Source organism: Mya arenaria, chromosome 2, assembly GCF_026914265.1.
Source record: "Mya arenaria isolate MELC-2E11 chromosome 2, ASM2691426v1".
NCBI lineage: Eukaryota > Metazoa > Mollusca > Bivalvia > Myida > Myidae > Mya > Mya arenaria.
In genome coordinates this window covers 16,576,504-16,599,478 of record NC_069123.1, presented here as the reverse complement: position 1 = coordinate 16,599,478, position 22,975 = coordinate 16,576,504, and the positions used below count along the sequence as shown (strand labels likewise).

General features: G+C 35.7%; 1 protein-coding gene across 2 annotated transcripts in view; it reads left to right on the top strand.

Annotated features, from left to right (window-relative positions):
- The window catches only part of LOC128208761 (uncharacterized), a 140,169-nt gene that overhangs the window by 27,715 nt on the left and 89,479 nt on the right, over positions 1 to 22,975 (top strand). For both annotated transcript variants that reach the window (XM_052912344.1, XM_052912334.1), the window contains exons 6-10: positions 3,978 to 4,153; positions 16,223 to 16,280; positions 16,943 to 16,972; positions 20,499 to 20,528; positions 21,773 to 21,802. In XM_052912344.1, the coding sequence (XP_052768304.1) occupies positions 3,978 to 4,153; positions 16,223 to 16,280; positions 16,943 to 16,972; positions 20,499 to 20,528; positions 21,773 to 21,802 (324 nt within the window). The remainder of the gene's footprint in view (positions 1 to 3,977; positions 4,154 to 16,222; positions 16,281 to 16,942; positions 16,973 to 20,498; positions 20,529 to 21,772; positions 21,803 to 22,975) is intronic.

The window sequence follows — 22,975 nt, the reverse complement described above, 5'->3', positions numbered from 1 at the left end:
CCTGAATAAGTTAAAATAGGCAAAAATTATACAGCTTTGTCTAGTTGTTACTAAAAATAGAAAAACGGTTTCCGGACGATAACTCATGAAAGGCTAGACAGATTTGAACAATTTTTGGTACACAGGTGTAACATCAGAAGATACAGGTCAAGTTCGATATTGGGGCTGGTGGGGCCAAGGTCAAGGTCATTGTTACTAAAAATAGAAAAACAGTTTTCGGACAATAACTCATGAAAGGCTAGACAGATTTGAACAATTTTTGGTACACAGGTGTAACATCAGAAGATACAGTTTGGTACACAGGTGTAACATCAGAAGATATAGGTCAAGTTCGATATTGGGGCTGGTGGGGCCAAGGTCAAGGTCACTGTTACTAAAAATAGAAAAACGGTTTCCGGACGATAACTCATGAAAGGCCTGACAGATTTGAACAATTTTTGGTACACAGGTGTAACATCAGAAGATACAGGTCAAGTTCGATATTGGGGCTGGTGGGGCCAAAGTCAAGGTCACTGTTACTAAAAATAGAAAAACGGTTTCCGGATGATAAATCATGAAAGGCTTACAGATTTGAACAATTTTTGGTACACAGGTGTAACATTAGAAGATACAGGTCAAGTTTGATATTGGGGCTGGTGGGGCCAAGGTCAAGGTCACGGTTACTAAAAATAGAAAAACGGTTTCCGGACGATAACTCATGAAAGGCTAGACAGATTTGAACAATTTTTGGTACACAGGTGTAACATCAGAAGATACAGGTCAAGTTTGATATCGGGGCTGCTGGGGCCAAGGTCAAGGTCACTGTTACTAAAAATAGAAAACAGTTTCCGGACGATAACTCATGAAAGGCTAGTTTTTCTTGTCAGCAGTGTAACTTCTAAATTACTCAACATATTTAAATAAAACAGTACATGCATGATAAAAGAAGATGCAGTTTGCAGTAACCTTGGAGTTATGGCCTCTTTTCAAAGGAATGGTTTGCCATTCCTGTGTCCAGGCGGCATTTGTTTCCATTTGCTTTACACCAGTCTCTGATCTCAAGTCCATGGACATTTCCTGTTATCTGCATACGTCCAGAATGTCACTCTGTGAGCATTGTCAAGCAGAAACAGTAACAAGACAAGCACACGCATCCAAAAACCATGATTACACAAGTTTATTGAGTTTCTTGTAACTTTGCTCTGCCATGTTGCATTTAGATTACCATTGCTCTCATATTCATCCACAATTTCATGCTTATGCAAGAAATTTTAATTGTGTTGTCCACTGTTAAATTCCTTGGTAACGCTTCTTGCACTTCTACCATTTTCAATAATTTAATACACTCGACACATTCTTTCAGTCATCAGAATTGGACTGTTGGATGAACAAGCCTGAAATTCTTATACTATTGCATCAAGTTTTTAAACAAGCCCTGCTATATAAAATTCAGAATTTGAGCTGCCTGGAAGAAATTTAACCAGTGCAGGGCTTGAGGGCTTGTGTTAATTTCGACCACTGGTTCTTTCAGAGTTTAACACTTACGATGTGTTTTACTGTTACCTAGGGCTGCTTACCGTTCAGGGCGAAACGGTCCGATACTGATACCAACGAAACGATACAGTATATTAACAATACCCCTACTGATACAGAGCGAAAAGCTTAATGGTTCCTACCCATGAACTGCAAATTTAGAGTATTGATTAACTTATTTACTGACATTCACTGCAAGTACTAACATACACCAATAGTGAAAGTGGTGTACTTCAGGTTAAACTTAATCTGCTAACATTAACATTACACCAGTACTGTTTTGTGTTTTCAGAATTTGAATTTCAGAGCGATTACAGTTATTGTTACTAAAATTTACTATACCTTTGCAATCAAACTAAGTTAAAGGGATATAAAAACTAAGTTAAAGGGATATAAATAAAGTTAATATTTATAACACAACACATATGCCTGAAACATTTCTTATTAAAACTGTAAACATTGAGATCAAAGAACAAGGAAACAAATCCTATTATAAACTAGGTAGACTGACTGGTTAAACGCTTGAAATATTGCTGACCTGGGTATATCATAATGATTCACAGTCATCAAAATTAGACTTTTAAATGAACAAGCCCGAATTCCTATACTTTTGTTTAGAAACAAATTTTTGAACAAGCCCTGCGATATAAAATTCAGAACTTGAGCAAGCCTGGAAGGCATTTTACCAGTGCAGGGCTTGAGGGCTTGTGTTAATTTCAACCACTGGATATTTACATTTAAGGTCAACGAACATGTTAACTGATTTCTGAATTCAGTTATCCCCAAAACTTTACATAACATAATCTATTAGGATGTTGAATGAACCAGTACAGATAAAAAGACTTTTAAAAAAAAAAAAACAATGTGAAGATTGGAAAAAATATATATTTTGCTTTGGGAATGTAAGTACATCAGAAAAAGGCTGCACAATCCAATGTAAATATTAATTAGTAAAAAAAGAAATTGCAGTACTTTCAAAATTGAAATGAAAACAAATAACTTGTTTCATCCCTTTAAGTGACATTGCAAACTGTGAATTCATAATAACCGGTGTTCTTTCTTTGTATTCGATCATTAACTTAATTAGTAATGTTTATTCAAGTATGTTCATTAATTGTGTCAAAACATTTGCCAACGTGTTATATACATGATTTCTCAATCAGTAAACACGTCAGGCTTGAGTTGTAATATGCATTTTGATTGGATGACAGTAAACTTCAGCAGTCAATTCTATAAAACTGGTTAACTCTTTGGTTTGGTCATCTTTTGGACGAAATGATTATTCATTGTTCAACATTTATCCAATAATTATCCATTACAATTATCCAATCTAATCATTTAAATGTACAAAAAAACCAATATGTACAACTTAACCAAGTTTTATACAAATGGATGAAGTATCAAAGCCAATTGTATTGGAAAATCTATTTGTGGAAGTGTCTGTGACATTAGATTATAGTGACCGCTAATTAGTCAGGGATAATTTAGTAAGCGATAAAATCGCTCAAATTGCATCCAAATCACATAAATGCATGATATTCTCGCGCTTGATCGCAGTTTGTGTATTGTGTGCCTTTTCCCTTTTGTTGTTTTACAAAATAAAGCATCGTAGTCGCAGATAGCTTCTTGTTTATATTTATTAAATTACTCACGAATTGCCTCCCCTACATTGAATGCATTTGTCTTATCGAATGTTTTGATCGATATTGTCCACGCTCTAAGCCTTGTTTTCAAGCGTTTTTTGGCGACCCGGAATAATTTTGTTTTACGCGGGTTACCACTGCATTTTAATCGCGTCTACAATATTGGAAGCGTCAAAATGTCTAATCAGAAAACGTTTGCATTCCTTGATAAAAGCCTCTGGACCAAAATAAAGTACCAGGCTCAGATGAAAACAACGAAGGAAAGCCTTCATCTCCCCAAAAAAGTCAATGTACCTTTCAGCAAAAATGGCTAAATCCTATTTTTTGCTCAAAAATAATGAGTATGAATGTTCATGCTATATATCTGAACTGTTAACAAGTGTTTCCTTCTAGTCAAACAAGTGTATATATTATATCTATATATCTATATATTGTAAATTTGAAAATATATTGATATTCATGAAACAAATTACTGTTATGCATTGTTTTATTACTACGTTATCCATGTATTATAAAAGATCTCACTGAAATTAAAATTCTCTCACCAATTTTGGACAAATGGGAGCAATTCTCTCATTGAAAATCTAACATAGAATTACCCCTGATTAGTGTTTAAATGGCTTTAAGGGGATCTAAAATTAGTGACTACAGCCGTGTTGGACAGTTTGCCACTTAATGCACATACTTTATAATGTAAAACATGGGGGGGATTTGTATTGGCCCAATAAGGTGTTTTGAAGCAGGTGGTCCTTCAACCAGATTTGACAGTAACATTGATTCATCCATGACAAATTTGTAAACATTGTTTAATTCTGTCTTCAGGAAGGAAGTACTGGTCCAATGACAGCAAAGCACATGTTTGCTGAAGCCTATGTGAGAGAAGTTGGTGGCTATTCCACATTAACATATGAAGATTTGGAGTTCTGGGGGAATAGAGCTATTGTAGAACTACCTGCACAAGCCTACGACACAATGAAAAAGGACACATTCCTAGCTCTGTATGTAAATATTTAGACCCCTGACAATGGCAGTTTGAAGTGGTTGTATTGGAGTCACCTTACAGTTGGTCGATTGTTCAGTCTGTTGTAATTATCATTGTCCTGTGCATAACTGTTGGAATTATTTCTCCCCCATTAATGGGGAGACTTATTGTTTTTGCCCCTTAGGTCAGTCTGTCCATCAGTCCGTCCGTCTGTACGTCACACTTTGTTTCCACTCAATTGACCTTGAGGTGAAGAAACGGTTTCCGCTCAATAACAAAAGATCCTTTGGGTCCAGGAACTTCATACTTGGTATGCTAGTTGTTCATATTAGTAGATGACCCCTTTTGATTTTGTAATCAAAAGGTCAAAGGTCAAGGTAACCTTCAGGCAAAAAAAACGATAGGTTGGTGGTAACCTTAAGCTTAAAAATGGTTTCTGCTCATAACTAATGAATGCTTATACCCAGAAACTTCCTACTTGGTATGCTAGTTGGTCATGACTAGTAGATGACTCTTATTGATTTTGACATCAGTAGGTCAAAAGTTAATGTCACCGTGACCTAGAGGTGGAGAAATGGTAATCAGCTCAATTACTAAAGATTCTTTGGATCCAGGAACTTCATACTTGGTATGCTAGTTGGTCATGACTAGAATATGATCCCTATTGATTTTGAGATCAAAAGGTCAAAGTTCAAGGTTACCTTCAGGTAAAGAACAATATGTTGGCGTTGACCTTAAGCTTAAAAATGGTTTCTGCTCAGTAACACTTGTTCCCAGGAACTTCATATTTGGTATGTTAGTTAGTCATGACAAGTATATGACTTCTATTGATTTTAAGATCAGAAGGTCAAAGGTCAATGTCATCGTGACCTTGAGGTGAAGAAACAGTTTCCGCTCAATAACTAAAGAACGCTTGCACCCATTAACTTCATACTTGGTATGCTAGTTGGTCATGACTAGTAAATGAACCCCTATTGATTTTGAGATCACTAGGTCAAAGGTCAAGGTCACCGTGACCATGAGGCTGAGGCGAAGATAACTACTTAACTCAATAACTAAAGAACGCTTTCTCCCAGGAATCTTATACTTGGTATGCTAGTTGTTCATAACTAGTAGATGACCCCTACTGACCCTTAGGTCAGTCTGTCCATCAGTCCGTCCGTCTGTACGTCACACTTTGTTTCCGCTCAATTGACCTTGAGGTGAAGAAACGGTTTCCGCTCAATAACAAAAGATCCTTTGGGCCCAGGAACTTCATACTTGGTATGCTAGTTGTTCATGATTAGTAGATGACCCCTATTGATTTTGAGATCAAAATGTCAAAGGTCAAGGTTACCTTCAGGTAAAAAAACAATATATTGGCATGACCTTAAGCTTAAAAATGGTTTCTGCTCAATAACTAAAGAACGCTTATACCCAGGAACTTCATACTTGGTATGCTAGTTGGTCATGACTAGTAGATGGACCATATTGATTTTGAGATCAGAAGGTCAAAGGTCAAGGTCACCGTGACCTTGAGGGGAAGAAACGGTTTCTGCTCAATTACTTAAGAACGTTTGCACTAAGGAATTTCATACTTGGTTTGCTAGTTGGTCATGACTAGTAGATGAACCCTATTGATTTTAAGATCAGTAGGTCAAAGGTCAAGGTCGCCTTGACCTTGAGGTGAAGAAACGGTTACTGCTCAGTAACTAAAAAACAGTTGCACCCAGGAACTTCATACTTGGTGTGCAAGTTGGTCATGACCAGTATATATGACCCCTATTGATTTTGTGATCAGTCCGACAGTCAGTCAGTCAGTCTGTAAGTTGGTCAGTCTGTACGTCACACTTCGTTTCTGCTCATTAAATAAAGAACGCTTGCACCCAGGAATTTCATACTTGGTATGGTAGGTGGTCATGACTAGTAGATGACCCCTATTGATTTTGAGATCAGTAGGTCAAAGGTCAAGGTTGCAGTTGATATTCACTATATAATACGGGTGAATAAACCAAACTTCACTGATGAATAAACCAAACTTCACTGATTTTGTTCATCTCCAGTCCAAAATTACAAATTTCATGTCCATCATTCATTTTTTTTTTCTGATATGACCACACAATAGGGGAGACGAGCGCTTTTTCAAAAAAGCAATCTCTAGTTTAATTAAACTTTATACAATGTTTAAAGAACAAAGAGAGGAATTGCACTGTTCATGGACCATAAATCTATCTCAGCTGTATGGATAACTTTCGAATCTAAAATTATTAATCCTTTGGGGAATGTTTAAAGGGTGATGTTAAGCACCTATTTTCCTGCTTAATAAAAGCAGACTTATGGCCCTTGAATTTGCAAAAGTTGGCATTTCTGCCGCTCAAAATCCCAAAACTATTTTAACAAGAGTCAACAAACTATGGTGGAATTATATTTAGGCGATGAAGTTGTGAACCTGGAATTTGGTTTCCATCTGCACTGCATAATTTTGATGCATATTTATGGTGAATGGAGAATATAATGGCCCTTGCTTTGGGGCAAACGTGACATATGGGTTGTGGTTGAAAAAAGCACAAGCCAGAGACTGGTAAAATGCTGGACTTGTTCAATATTTAATAAAGTAAACCGGATGGGCTTATGGACTGAGAATAAAATTCAGATTGTATTTATTTTCTTGTCCTGCCAAGAATGTGTTATGGTTTTCATCGGTCGCCATTTGACAATAATCCAAAATGATGCTTCCTTGGTATTCAGAACATCTGGAATGTTTTCCTTGCATGATCATAGTCACCAATCATCACAAAAAAAATTGTGATTCAGTTTGCAATCTATGATTGCAAAGTGCTAAGATTGGATTTTTTATTTTACTATATTTAGAAACGCCTTGACCGGCAACTTATTTTGTGGTGGAAATTGACGGAAGACATTCATAGTTTATTTCCGTTTTTTTTTTATAATTGACAACATATTGCTTGAGTGGTCGAAATTAACTCAAGCCCACAAGCCCTGCACTGGTAAAATGTATTTTTGGCTTGCTGAAAATCTGAATTTTATATAGCAGGGCTTGTTCAAAAATTTGATGCCAACCCTATAAGAATTTTGGCTTGTTCATCCAAAAGTCTGATTTCAATGATTGGGCTTGCTCTTCATTCACTGTATGGGGCATCTGTGTACTTTGGGCACATATCCAGTTATATTCTAATTTTATGACTTTTTATTTATTTTTATTTTCATTCGGCCACACCACATTGATATTTCGTTCCGCAGATTTACCGCTTCTATTTTTTTTGCCCCCAAAGGTGGGCATTTTAAAATCGCACCGTCCGTCCGTCCTTCCATCCGTCCGTGTGTCCGGCTCAATATCTCGTGTCCGGGCTGTAACTTTCCCTTGTATGGACAGATTTTAAAATAACTTGCCACATGTGTTCGGCATACCAAGACGACGTGTCGCGTGCAAGAACCGTGTCCCTACCTCTTAGGTCAAGGTCACACTTAGGTGTTTATTCACAATGGAATGCTGCATATAAGGACATAGAGTATAGGTTGTTGTGCCTGGGCTGTAACTTTCCCTTGTATGGACAGATTTTAAAATAACTTGCCACATGTGTTCGGCATACCAAGACGACGTGTCGCGTGCAGGAAACGTGTCCCTACCTCTAAGGTCAAGGTCACACTTAGTGTTTATTCACAATAGAATGCTGCATATAAGGACATAGAGTATAGGTTGTCGTGTCCGGGCTGTAACTTTCCCTTGTATGGACAGATTTGAAAATAACTTGCCACATGTGTTCGGCATACCAAGACGACGTGTCGCGTGCAAGAACCGTGTCCCTACCTCTTAGCACAATCGAGTGCTGCATATAAGGATACAGAGTATTGGTTGTTATGTCCTGGCTGTAACTTTTTCTTGTATGGACAGATTTGAAAATAACTTGCCACATGTGTTCGACATACCAAAACGACGTGTCACGTGCAAGACCCATGTCCCTACCTCTAAGGTGAAAGATACACTTAGTGTTTATTCACAATGGAATGCTGAATATAAGGACATAAGAATGTAGGTTGTCAAGGATGGGTGGTATTTTTTATGTTCAGAGGCAATTTAAAATAACTTGCCATATGTATTTGTTTGATCTTTAACTTTTCATGTACTGACCTTGTTCATAGGTCAATGTCACATTCGGGGGCATTCGTCACATACTGTGACAGCTCTTGTTTGAAAATGTAAAAAAAATATTTTTATTTTTTTGTGCGCCCGCACCTCCATTTTGATCGCCAAGCAGATTTTTTTCAGGTAATAATTTATTAAAAGGCTAAAAATAATCAAGTGTAATTTTTCTACGCTAGTATCGTGTTTTTGTAAAGGGAAGTTACCGATGCGTGGTGTTTTTATACTGTATATTTATCGGTTTAGCATGGGTTTCAATAAATTCAATCAAAACGGTGGCTTCCGGTATAAACAATGTGGCTCGAAGTTTGGAAATTAAATCGTATTTTTGATAATAAATATGTTTTGAGCATGCTTGAAGTCATTGTTGATCGTCTAATGCACTAAAGGATCATTATTTAAAGCAATCATGATTATGCAATAAAGCATGTGTATCTGAGACTGGTAGCGATAATATTGCGTAATTAGTGACTCGTTTTGAATGGAAATCGGACAGATCAACTTAACTGGAACATGAGTCATTGTTTGGTCCAAATTGATGTATCGAGCTCATTTTTGATCAAATTCTCACAAAACAACAGTTTTGAACAAATATCTTTTCACAAATAGCGATATAAACACTGGTCTGGATATACCTCAACATAAGTAAGCCTAAGTTTATCACCTTATAGTTTGTTTTTATTTGCAGCATAATCCGGGATTGTAATGCACTTGTCAATTGTAACCACTGCCCCGCCCACCCCTCGCCCTTGTTCCAGGGGTAAACCGGGGACAGCAGAGGCAATGGGCTGTGTTTTTACCTTTCAAGTGCAGTGCCTAGTGAATGTGGTTTTGTCTTCATATTGAAAATAGTTGGGAATGGGCCTCACATAGGTATTCGGGGTTGCGGGCCATTTGGCAGGGATTTTACCAGCAGTGTGTCCCTGCAGGTCGGGTATTTTCCCCAGTTTTGAGAGACCTGATATCAAAGTCCCCGCTATTCCAGACTTAGGGGGGGGGGGGGGGGGGCATATACAATTGGCTGGTGCATAAAAACATCTAAATAACCAAAAAAAGTACTCTGAAAAATACCCTTGTTCATTTTGTTTTAATAAGCACATGTCATTGCATTTCCTGTGATAATAAAAACAAAATTTAGTCTATGTTATATGGAGTCTGATGTTTCATGATGCCTGTGTAAGTGATCATTTTTTACAAATCCAAAATCAATCAAGTTATGTCTAAATACAGTTGCATATGATGTTAAACTGATTCAGGTAGATTTATATAAGTCGTTTCAAACTTTTTACTAAAAGCAGGGTTATTTATTTTTATGAATGATCGTCATATTAAAGTACGTTTTAATTATATAAGAAATAAGATTTATCCATATAATGTTTGTACTAAACACGGATGAATAAATAGTACTCCATAAGACCAAACATATCCATATGAAAACAATGATTTTGTATACAAGAACCATCCCCGACTCGTTAAGCACAACAATAGGCCAATAGATCGGGTGATTGACGATGACCTCGACGACACACGTACCAATTAACGGATTAGTGTCAACATGTCCTGTGTTTTACGACCAGTGTCCCGGACAGGCAAAATAGCTGACTTACATTGGTAAAATTAAGATAATCGATTCCGAGATTTTTTTTTTCGTTTTTTTTTATGACTTTCCGGGACAAACATGGTGCTTCGTGACTCCGTGACAGAGATATGATGTCCGGGACGTTATCACATGTATGCCAAAGATGCTACAGCTTCCAGACCACAAGTGGATTATTGATGTACGTACTCGATGGAATAGTAGTTACCTGATCGTGGAAAGATTTCTTGAACAACTAGTAGCAATACTGGCCACTCTCACTGATAAAACTGTCAAGAAACAGCATGAGGTCAAGTCCATAATTGGCATCAGCATACTTGGACAAGAGGAAACAAAACGTTGTGAAGAGTTTCTACAATTTATGGAACCTCTATATCTGCTACCTTAGCCATGTCTCCTGACCAAAAGCCAACAATTTGTATTGTTTTACCACTCCTCAATAAACTGAAAAGGTTTTACTCCCCACAGGAAGCGGATAGTGTTTTTCAAAGGAAGGCTCGGAAAGCTGTTCTTCAAAACCTGATGACAAGGTATACTGATGAAAATCTTCTGCACTTTCTGGAAGAAGCAAGTGATTTCGATCCCATATTCAAAGATGGGCCCAAAGAAGATGTTTGGCAGATAATTCATGACAAGGCTATGTCACTCTCTACTAGTGTTATGGTCAAAGTTGAACCTAAGACTGCTCATGAGCCTTGTGCATCAGTTCAAGGGCCCCCATTACCAGTCTTACCACAAATGCCAGGTCCTTCACATGACATTAAACCAGAGTCAGACTCAGGAGATGCAGTTATTTCTCCACCTCCAGCAAAGAAGTTTGCTTTGAGTTTCCTGTTTGAGGAAGACATTGAACTTTTGAAAGTTGAACCAACTATTACAAAGGAACAGCAAATCAGCAAGGAAATAACTAGATATAGGGATGAAGTTAAACTCAAACCGACTGAGGACCCTCTGCTTTTTTGGAAGAGCAAGTGTGAATTCTACCCATATCTCACTCGTCTTTTCAAAATGAATTTATGTGTTCAGGCAACCTCTGTTGCTTCTGAATGAATTTTCTCTACAGCTGGGGATATTGTTACAGTGACCAGATCATGCCTCGAGCCTGAGCATTTTTCTGAAAAAAAAACTTTGATGAAAAAAAGGATTTATGGTTGCATAATATGTAATATAGCTTATTGTCATGAAATTGAACGTGTATTGTGTAAATGAAGTTAAATTTAAGTTAAAATGTTGTTTACCCTAAGAAAAACTAAACAAAAATGAAGCTTTTCTTTTACTTTAATTATTCATTTACTTTCAAAATATGTATTGCTTTATAACCAAGTGAATCATGAATCGATTCGTGTATCGCAGGTCAAAGATCGCGATTCGAATCGGATCGCCTCTTGTCCAGCAATACACAGCCCTATTTTTTTCTGAGGTAGATTTTAGGGCGAGCTTTTGTTTAGACTTCTGTACGAAGGGATGGTACTCGCGTCATATCAATCGAGTATATACGGGTTAAAACGGCAGTTGAAGATCGGGATACGGTATATCATAAGATGTTTATAATTAAAAAAAAAATATTGTACGATTAAAATTATTCAATATTATTTTGAATATAACAATAATTAAACATGCATATAAAGAAGCAAAGCTGTGCACTGTCAACTTTTTTTTGGCAGTTGTACGATAAGGTGTGAAAAACTCACACTATACCTAAATTAAAGCTGTTTATAACATACCAATGCTACAAACTGTTGTGATAATGGTCTTGTTTTTTCGCACTTTGCCACGTTCTTTATTCTTTTCTGTAGGTGTTGACATTTTGAGAACAAACCAGTATAATATAAGGTTTTTGCATTTCTAAACTTTTCATTCTCGACAGGTTATCGTTTACTATATCCTGTCACAAAGAAATCTTACAAATTGGCATAAAAGGTACTTTTCAGTGCCATCCAGATACAAATTTTAAATAATTTGCTATGTTTTTACATTACATGAAATGAATAAACAATGAAACATATTAAAATTATTTTGCTAGTTTTGTATGGTTTTAAAAATAACCTTCACCATTTTCATGAAAATATTTTTTTTCGTCATTGTCAACAAACATCGTGGCCAATCGCAGCAGACATTTTTTCTATGCGTCCTTTAACCCAAAACATAGATTAAAAGTTTTTTCCTCAGATTTTTCACGGCTTTTTTTGCCTGCGTCTTATACCCCCTATCGTCTTATACCCAGTCAATTACGGTATGGCCCTTTGTAACTTTTTAAACAAATACATATATTTCATGTTTTTATATGCTGGTTTAGAAAATGGGACGTATTATTATTTCACCTGCAGCATACAGGTGGGTGAGTGTTTGGGCGGGCGGCATCTATAATGTTATCCGATCATTACCAAACGTTATGAGAATTTGTATGGGCATAATATCTTGGCCAAGTTTGATAAGTAGTCATATTGCTGACTCTCTAGTGTCACTTCAGAGAAATCATTTTCAGAACTTACTAAAATAGGTCTTGTTAGATCTATTGTCACTTTAGAACCTTTTGCCCAATCATCAGTATGTATATGGGCATAATATATTTGGCAAGTTTGAAACAACAGCCATATCGCTTAAGTAATTCAAGAGTTATCTACCTTGAATTATGGAAATTGGCTAAAATTAGTCTTTTATTTTAACCAAGGCATAAACTTTTGTGTGCACACATTGCGAAAAAAAAAAACAATATTGTAATAAAAAACATATTTCTAGTTCAAAATTGGACATACAGTTGTTTTGAAGGTGTTAAATTGTGTAAAACTTCTTTGCCAATGAAACTCAAAACCATCTATGTTTACTTTGTAGTTTTCAAAATTTTGATATGTTAGCTGATCTAGTAATTCATATGTTTTTCCTTTATCAAGTTCATTAAAAGTTCTGCTTACAATTTATATTGGTTGTTTTCACTGAACCATTTGCATTTTTGTAAACTTTGATAATTGTAGATCATTTGGATATGTTAAATGAAGTGATGTAAACACTTTAAGAAATGAGTATATTTTCTGCCTCTGGTACCAATTTTTTTTGAAACAGCCCATATGCAGGGGTGTAGGAATTAATTTAAGTAGCAGGAAATATCCCAAAAGTAGGCGGGTGGGTGGGGGTCTGGGTGTCCTTCCCCAGTTAGGGTCTAGGGGGCAACGCCCCTTGTGGGATGAATTTAAGCCTTTTTTAAACAAAATTTCTAGTCTTCTGGTGCATGTTTATTTTGTAACAGGGAACCTTAACATAAATGTACTTGAATATGATACTAAATCTGAGTACTACCCCCTCACCCCCCACCAGTGAGGGCTAACTTATAATCCAAATAACTGTCAAATTCAAGCTCAGGATAAAATTATAGCATTTCAGACCACATGCCTTGCCATTTGCTAGCAATTCCCTCCTAATCGTATATATAATTAATAATTATTATACTTTCAGCCGCTGAATCACTCTGATCCTCTTAAACATCTTAACTTCATTTTCTGTGGTTCTAGATATTTTTTTTCACCTGCAGCTAACATATCCCGTTTTAACAACCAAAAGAAATATCTGGACACTTTGTGACATTTAAAGCGTACAAAATTTCACCAAAGGAACATGTCAAATTCATCAAAATAACGGATTATTTTAAGCAGTGACATCACCGCAAGCTTGTTTCACTTTGTTTACACCCGGGAACCACGCGTATACGCAAAGGAATGTTGCATTAAAATGGTAATAGGACTAACAGAAGGCCAGACACGCAAATGTTGCAAACTTACTACGCTTTTTGGTGTCTGGAAAAAATATTCCTTTTTTTCACACTCAATTGCTTCGCAAATCATTAACTTCGAAACATCCCCAGAGGGGGAGCCGACTAATGAGGTCATGTATCAAGCTAATGTTATTGTGTTCGGAACGCTGGAAAACCCAAACCAAGCACTTGTAAACATCCCAGAGGGGGCTGCGACCAATGACGTCACACATTGAGCTAATGCTGTATTGTAGTTCGAATGCGTAGAAACCAAAATAAACAATACCAACAATTGGGGTTTTAAACGGATGTTAACATAAAAACATGACAAAAAATAACAGATTTTATTTTTGTTGATGCGGGGAAAATAGCCGGGTGAAGATGCTAAAGTAACGGGTTTATTTTACCGGCTTCCGGCCCGTTTCTATACCCCTGTATATGGGCATAAAATCTTAGAGTTGTTTGGTAAATTGTAGCTTGATCACTGTTTTCACCCTAGAATTATTGCCCTTTAACTATAGATATTACTTAAAATTGGTCTTTTCTGATCAATAACTTTACACACATTTGTCCTATCATGATCAAATCTGGTCAGAATGTGTATGGGTATAATAATACTTCAGGCGAGATTGATAGCTAGCCATATTGCTGTAGTGATCTGAGAGTATATTGCGCTTTAATTTGAGAAATTACCTAAAATTGCTCTGATCTGATCAATAACTTTACAAGCATTTGACCAATCATCACCAAATTTGGTTACAATGTGTATGTGCATAATACCTTGGCCGAGTTTGATAACTTTCCAAATCGCCGTGTATTAATAGAAATGTCTTGAGCATCTTAAAAGTGTTTCTTTTGAAGGTGAGCAATAAAGGGCCAAAGTCTTGAGTTATCGTACCAGTTGTGAAATCCTGCAGTGAGGCATACAAAGTTTCTAAATTTTTGTTAGAGCATTATCTTAGATGTATTTTTTATCCTAGAATTATTATAAAATCATTCTCAAACACACCAATTAATGCCCTTAATCATCAAGAATGCAGTTGTTATGTCGTGAAATTTTTCGGTACTGTTATATATAGTAACTGGTCCTTGTGTCCTGTAACAATTTTCAACTATTGCATTGAGTAATCTAAATAAAATGTTAAAAGATTTTCACATGAAACTTTGTACAAATTATCAGTATTCATATATGTGACAAAGACATGACTCTATCTAGTTATGCTCCTTGATAGACTTAAATAACAGACAAAAGTGTTAGGATTTGCTGGACCTGGTGATGATCTTGTTTTTTAATGCATTCATGGGGAGACATATTGTTTTTGCCCTGTATTTATTATAGAATTATTATAAAATCATTCTCAAACACACCAATTAATGCCCTTTATCATCAAGAATGCAATTTGTTATGTTGTGAAATTTTTTGGTCTTGTTAAGTAACTGGTCCTTGTGTCCTGTAACAATTTTCAACTATTGCAATCAGTAATCTTTTATATTTTCCATTTTAAATAAAATGTTAAAAGATTTTCACAAGAAACTTTGTACACATTATCAGTATTCACATATGTGACAAAGACATGACTCTATCTAGTTATGCTCCTTGATAGACTGAAATAACAGACAAGTGATGATCTTGTTTTTAATGCATTCATGGGGAGACATATTGTTTTTGCCCTGTCCGTCAGTCCATCAGTCCGTCAGTCAGTCTGTACGTCACACTTCATTTCTGCTCATTAACTGAAGAACGCTTGCATGCTAGTTGGTCATGACTAGTAGATGACTCCTATTGATTTTGAGATAAGTAGGTCAAAGGTCAAGGTCACCGTGACCTTGAGGTGAAGAAACAGTTTCCGCTCAATAACTAAAAAACACTTGCACCCAGGAACTTCATACTTGGTATGCCAGTTGGTCATGACTAGTTGATGGCCGCTATTAATTTTTGGATCAGTAGGTCAAAGATCAAGGTCACAATACTGTGAGGTAAAAAACGGTTTCCGCTCAATAACTAAAGATTCTTTGGATCCAGGAACTTCATACCTGGTATGCCAGTTGATCATGACTAGTAGATGACCCCTATTGATTTTCAGGTCAGTAGGTCAAAGGTCAAGGTGACCTTGAGGTAAAATAACGGTTTCCGCTGATTTACTCAACAACTCTTTGGCCCAGGAACTTCATACTTGGTTTGCTAGATGGTCTTGATTATTAGATGCCCCCTATTGATTTTGACGTCAAGGTCAAGTGACCTTCAGGTAAAAAACAATTTGTTGGTCACACTTCTTTCCGCTTCATACTTTGTATGCAGGTTGGTCATGACAAGTAGATGACCCCTATTTTTGTTCGTCTCCAGTCTAAAAGTACAAATTTCATGTCCATCATTGATTATTTCTCACCTACGACCACACAACGGAGGAGACAAGCGCTTTTTCAAAAAAGCAATGTCTAGTTTCTAATTGCTGATGATAAATTGGAATATAGTGTGTCATGATGGCCTCTTTATCGATGAAATCAAGGAATTGGTCTACCTAAACCACACAATAATTCAAACATACGTGTTGAAATGGCATTTTTGTCTTGTGAATTCATTTTTTAATTTCTTTCTTTTCAGTGTTGACCTTATGTATGCAGAAACCAAGAAGTCTGCTGATTATTGCCAGCAAAGGAAGGTAACAATTCATTTTGCACTTTCTTACCATTTTGGGCTAAATAAGAACACCCTAAAAACTTTTTCAGCCAAATAATGCTTTCATGTTTACTGCATGATGTTTAGTCTGGGGGATTCCACCCAGTATTTAAGACAAAACTTAGCACTCCAATTGATTTGGTTCATATATACTGCTTATACTTTGAAATGCCAAAGTTGATGTCAATGATGACTGAAATGTAGGAATTTGATACACAAATTTATGTATTGATGTCAAGAGTCACGAGTCAAATTGACTTTGAAATGATATATTAGAAGCCTAATACCATAGATTAGACTGAGGCCTTGATTCTAGGAAGTTCTTGGGGGAAAAGTGGGCCCTTAGACACACTGACTCTTTACATGAGATATTTGAAGTTGTTTGGTTCCATATTACAACAAATAAGCACCCCCATTGTCTTGCTTCATGCTGCTTATACTTTGAAATGTCAAAGTTGATGTAAATGGTGATTAAACATAGGAATTTGCTCGACAAATGGATATTTTTGCACTTATAAGACATATTAAAAGACATAAGAATTGCTGCCAAAAAATGATTGTGGGAGCATTGATCCTATTGCCAGATTGGTGATTCTAGGGTTATGTATGTTTGAATGTTATAACTTGTAAGTTTGTTGTTTGCAGAATATGGGACCAGATGGTAATGGGGAACAGGTATGTATAATAATTTATTATTGTTCTCTTATTTGATTGTTTATAAAAAAATTCTTTTAGATATGAACATGTGTTACTGCAAATCTTTCTTATGCCATTGTATTTCAACAACAAAACAGTTCAAAATTTGAACAATGATATAACATTCTATTTATTTTCGAGCAATTTGTAATTTGTTTGGCATGAAAGCATTTATGTTTTAACATTTAGCTTCAAAGATCAAGAAAATGTTTGAAAAACGGGATTACCATTTTTCTAATAAATAGTAGGTTGTTTTTAGCTCACCTAAGCACGAAGTGCTCAAGGTGAGCTATTGTGATCGCCCTGTGTCCGTCGTCCATCGTCAACAATTTGACTGTTAACACTCTTTAGAGGTCACAATTTTTGGCACAATCTTAATGAAACTTGGTCAGAATGTTACCCTCAATAAAGTCTTGGACGAGTGCGATATTGGGTCATCTGTGATTAAAAACTAGATCACCAGGACAAATTAAAGGAAAAACTTGTTAACACTATAGAGGTCACATTTATGACCGTATCTTCATGAAACGTAGTCAGAATGTTAATGTTAATAATCTCTGGGTCAAGTTTGAATCTGGGTAATGTGCAGTCAAAAACTTGGTCATTAGGTCAAATCATAGGAAAAGCTTGTTAGCACTCTAGAGGTCACATTTATGACTGTTTGTTCATGAAACTTAGTCAGAATGTATATAGATATTGATTAGGTCTAGGCCAGGTTTGAATTTTGGTCATGTGCAGTCAAAAACTAGGTCACCAGTTCAAATTTAAGGAAAAGCTTGTTAACACTCTAGAGGTCACATTTATAGATGATTCTTCATGAAAGTTGGTCAGAATGTTTATATTAATAATCTCTAAGTCAAGTTTAAATCTGGGTCATGTGCTGTCAAAAACTTGGTCATTAGGTCAAATCATAGGAAAAGCTTGTTAGCACTCTAGAGGTCACATTTATGACTGTATGTTCATGAAAGTAGTGAGAATGTTTATATTGATTAGGTCTAGGCCAGGTTCGAATCTGGGTCATGTGCGGTCAAAAACTAGGTCACCAGTTCAAATTGAAGGAAAAGCTTGTTAACACTCTAGAGGTCACATTTGTAACTTTATCTTCATGAAAGTTGGTCAGAATGTTTATATTAATAATCTCTAAGTCAAGTTTGAATCCGGGTCATGTGCTGTCAAAAACTAGGTCATTAGGTCAAATCATAGGAATAGCTTGTTAGCACTCTAGAGGCCACATTTATGACTGTTTGTTCATGAAACTTAGTCAGAATGTATATAGATATTGATAAGGTCTAGGCCAGGTTTGAATTTTGGTCATGTGCGGTCAAAAACTAGGTCACCAGTTCAAATTTAAGGAAAAGCTTGTTAACACTCTAGAGGTCACATTTATAGATGTTTCTTCATGAATGTTGGTCAGAATGTTCATATTAATAATCTCTAAGTCAAGTTTAAATCTGGGTCATGTGCTGTCAAAAACTTGGTCATTAGGTCAAATCATAGGAAAAGCTTGTTAGCACTCTAGAGGTCACATTTATGACTGTATGTTCATGAAAGTAGTGAGAATGTTTATATTGATTAGGTCTAGGCCAGGTTCGAATCTGGGTCATGTGCGGTCAAAAACTAGGTCACCAGTTCAAATTGAAGGAAAAGCTTGTTAACACTCTAGAGGTCACATTTGTAACTTTATCTTCATGAAAGTTGGTCAGAATGTTTATATTAATAATCTCTAAGTCAAGTTTGAATCCGGGTCATGTGTGGTCAAAAACTAGGTCATTAGGTCAAATCATAGGAATAGCTTGTTTGCACTCTAGAGGTCACATTTATGACTGTATGTTCATGAAACTTAGTCAGAATGTTTAAATTGATTAGCTCTAGGCCAAGTTTGAATCTGGGCCATGTGCGGTCAAAACCTATGTCACCTGGTCAAATAGAAGGAAAAGCTTGTTAACACTCTAGAGGTCACATTTATGACTGTATCTTCATAAAAGTTGGTCAGAATGTTTATATTAATAATCTTTAAGTCAACTTTAAATCTGGGTCATGTGAGGTCAAAAACTAGGTCACCAGGTCAAATAGGAAAAGCTTGTAAGCACTCTAGAGGTCACATTTATGACTGTATGTTCATGAAACTTAGTCAGAATGTTTATATTGATTAGCTCCAGGCCAAGTTTGAATCTGGGTCATGTGCGGTCAAAAACTAGGTCACCAGGTCAAATAATAGGAAAAGCATGTTAACACTCTAGAGGCCACATTTATGACCATTTATGAACATATTATGTTCATGGAACTTAATCAGAATGTTATTCTTGATGATCTTAAGGTAGAGTTTGAAACTGGGTAATCAGAGGTCAAAAACCAGGCCACTAGGTCAAATCATAGAAAACTTTGTAAACACTGTAGAGGTTACATTCTCCTTTGATCACCATGAAACTTTGAAACTGGGTAACCTGAGTTCAAAAACTAGGTCACGAAGTCAAATCATAGAAAACATTGTTAAAACACTGTTGAGGCCATATTTTCTACTTTATCTATATGAAACCTGGTCAGAATGTACTTATTACAGCAAGGTAAGGTTTGCAACGAGGTCATCCGTGATATTAAAAAAATCATCCCTGATAATAAATAAAAAACTTTGTCACTAGGAAGGATCTAAGTAATATATTTTTTAATTCCAGCAGGTATAAATGTTTTGATTCCATACCTCATGATTATATGCAGATTTATTGAAAATATAGTCTGTAATTTAATAAATAAGTCCTTCCATGATGTAGTCAAAAGTATGTATAATAAGTTTTCAATCTTTCGTGCATTTTCATGTAGAACAAGTGCTTTAATCACACTCACTGCTTACATACATTTTGAATTAAATGAAACAATTTTCATGTTTATACTCCAACCATAACAAGAACAGAAAATAAAAATGTACAAACAAAGACAAGCATGCAACCTTTCTAAGGTAGCAGACCACCAGACTGACATTTCAAATTCTCTAAAACTGTAATACCCTCAACTTTAATATTGTAACATGTAGCATTGAAAACTAGTTCTAAATTTGTTTTAATTAAGTCCCCTCTCTTTGCACTTTCCATCGTCCTGAAAAACACTTATTCCCTCCCCCTGTCACCATTGGCCTCGCCCTAAAAACACTTATTTCACTTGAATTGGATCAGTTGAGCGATACAGGGCTTTCAGGGCCCTCTTGTTTTTTTCTAATATATCTGCGCTATGTTTCATTTAAAATAGTGAAGAAATAGTAAAGTTATCGTTGTTTAAAGTCTTCTTTCGAAGCAAAATATTGCCTTCTGACGTAGCATTTATGACGCAATTAATCAAGTGGTATACACACACAGTGATAGACAGCTGGAAATATTTGCTCTTATAAGATATAGAAGATATATAAGTATCGCTGACAAAAAATGATTGTGCGGTCATTGATCCTATTGCCACATTGGGGATTCTAGTGTTATGATTGTTTCAGTGTTATAACTTGTAAGTTTGTTATTTGCAGTATACGGACCAAAATGGTAATGGGGGGCAGGTATGTACAGTTAAATGTCTTTTCTTCTTGATTTGATTGCTTATAAAAAAAAATGGCATTTCGATGAGAAGATGAATAGAGGATATTTATTTAATTTGGTGTAAAATCACGAGTGAAATTATGTATGATCTTACACTGAAATAAAAAAAATCTGTTTAATTTATGCTTATTTTCGTAGTTTTATAAGCATTTTAATTTTTTTCTCAATAATACCTCCTTTTTTGAAAAAAGTGATATTTACGCCATGACTCCTGCCTCATGCAAAATTATAGCTGTCAATTTTCTGTCTCCAGTTTCTTCAAAAATAGTTCTCTGACATTCTTTTTTATAGTTTTACATCGCTCGGTATATTTTTAGTGCAAAGATTTTATGAACATTAATCAATAAAGTTTTATTAGTGGATTTATAATGTTCCTAAAAATAAGGAAAGCATTTTTATTTTAAACAGTAATGTTTTGATCAAGGGGAAGTTACTACAATGGATTTGAACAATAGTTCTTAAAGTTTATATTTTCACTCCTAATTTTTACAGTGAAAAATATCAATATTTTTACTGTTATTTCACTGATAAAACTTCATATTTCATGGAAAATTATGAAAGAAACATGTATAACTACAAAAATTATTCTTATGCCCCCAAAAAGAAAGCATATGATATCTGCACTGTGCTTCTCTCTGTCTGTCTATCTGTCTGATGTTGGCTTGTAAGGGCCATATTTTGCTAGATTCTAAAATAACTTGGCACGGCCTATATAACTCCATCAAGGCGATGTGGGCAACGTCCCTTTGAATAATTGTATACAAACTCTTTCTTGTTTATATGAGTAGCCAACTTTGTCCTGAAATTGACTTTGAAAAGTAAAACATGAGAGATGCCTTTTTTACCATAGATGAGGCACAGGCATTTTTTTCTTAGGAATTCTAGGTGGAAAATGTGTGTCCTATTCAGAACACTTACGGTATAAAATGATAGATTTTTGATTGTTGGATTTGGTATTACAAAACTTAGCACTCCAATTGTCTTGGTTCATTCTGCTTATACACTGAAATGTCAAAGTTGACATCAATGATGATTAAAATATAGGAATTTGATAGACAAATTGAAATATTTGCACTTATACAATATAAAAGAGACAATATTGCTGACAAAAAATCATTGTGGGAGCCTTGATCCTATTGCCTAATTGGTGATTCTAGTGTTATGAATGTTTCAGTGTTTTAACTTGTAAGTTTGTTATTTGCAGAATATGGACCAAAATGGTAATGAGACACAGGTATGTACAGTTGAAGGGCCTTTTTAGCTCACCTGAGCACCAAGTGCTCAAAGTGAGCTATTGTGATCGCCCTGTGTCCGTCGTTTGTCATCGTCCGTTGTCAATAATTTGACTGTTAACACACTAGAGGTCACAATTTGGGCACAATCTTAATGAAACTTGGTCAGAATGTTACCCTCTTGGACAAGTTCGATATTGGGTCATCTGGGGTTAAAAACTAGGTCACCAAGTCAAATTAAAGGAAAAGCTTGTTAACACACTAGAGGTCACATTTATGACTGTATCTTCATGAAAATTGGTCAGAATGTTTATATTAATAATCTTTAAGTCAAGTTTAAATCTGGGTCATGTGCAGTCAAAAACTAGTTCATCAGGTCAAATCATAGGAAAAGCTTGTTAGCACTCTAGATGTCACATTTATGACTGTATGTTCATGAAACTTAGTCAGAATGTATATATTGATAAGCTTTAGGCCAAATTCGAATCTTGGTCATGTGTGGTCAAAAACTAGGTCACCAGGTCAAATTTAAGGAAAAGCTTGTTAACAATCTAGAGGTCACATTTATAAATGTTTCATTATGAAAAATGTTCAGAATGTTTATATTAACAATCTCTAAGTCAAGTTTAAATCTGGGTCATGTGCTGTCAAAAACTTGGTCATTAGGTCAAATCATAGGAAAAGTTTGTTAGCACTCTAGAGGTCACATTTATGACTGTTTGTTCATGCAACCTAGTCAGAATGTATATATATATATTGATTAGGTCTAGGCCAGGTTTGAATTTTGGTCATGTGCGGTCAAAAACTAGGTCACCAGGTCAAATTTAAGGAAAAGCTTGTTAACAATCTAGAGGTCACATTTATAGAAGTTTCTTCATGAAAGTTGGTCGGAATGTTTATATTAATAATCTCTAAGTCAAGTTTAAATCTGGGTCATGTGCTGTCAAAAACTTGGTCATTAGGTCAAATCATAGGAAAAGCTTGTTAGCACTCTAGAGGTCACATTTATGACTGTATGTTCATAAAAGTAGTGAGAATGTTTATATTGATTAGGTCTAGGCCAGGTTCGAATCTGGGTCATGTGTGGTCAAAAACTAGGTCACCAGTTCAAATAGAAGGAAAAGCTTGTTAACTTTTTAGAGGTCACATTTATAACTTTATCTTCATGAAAGTTG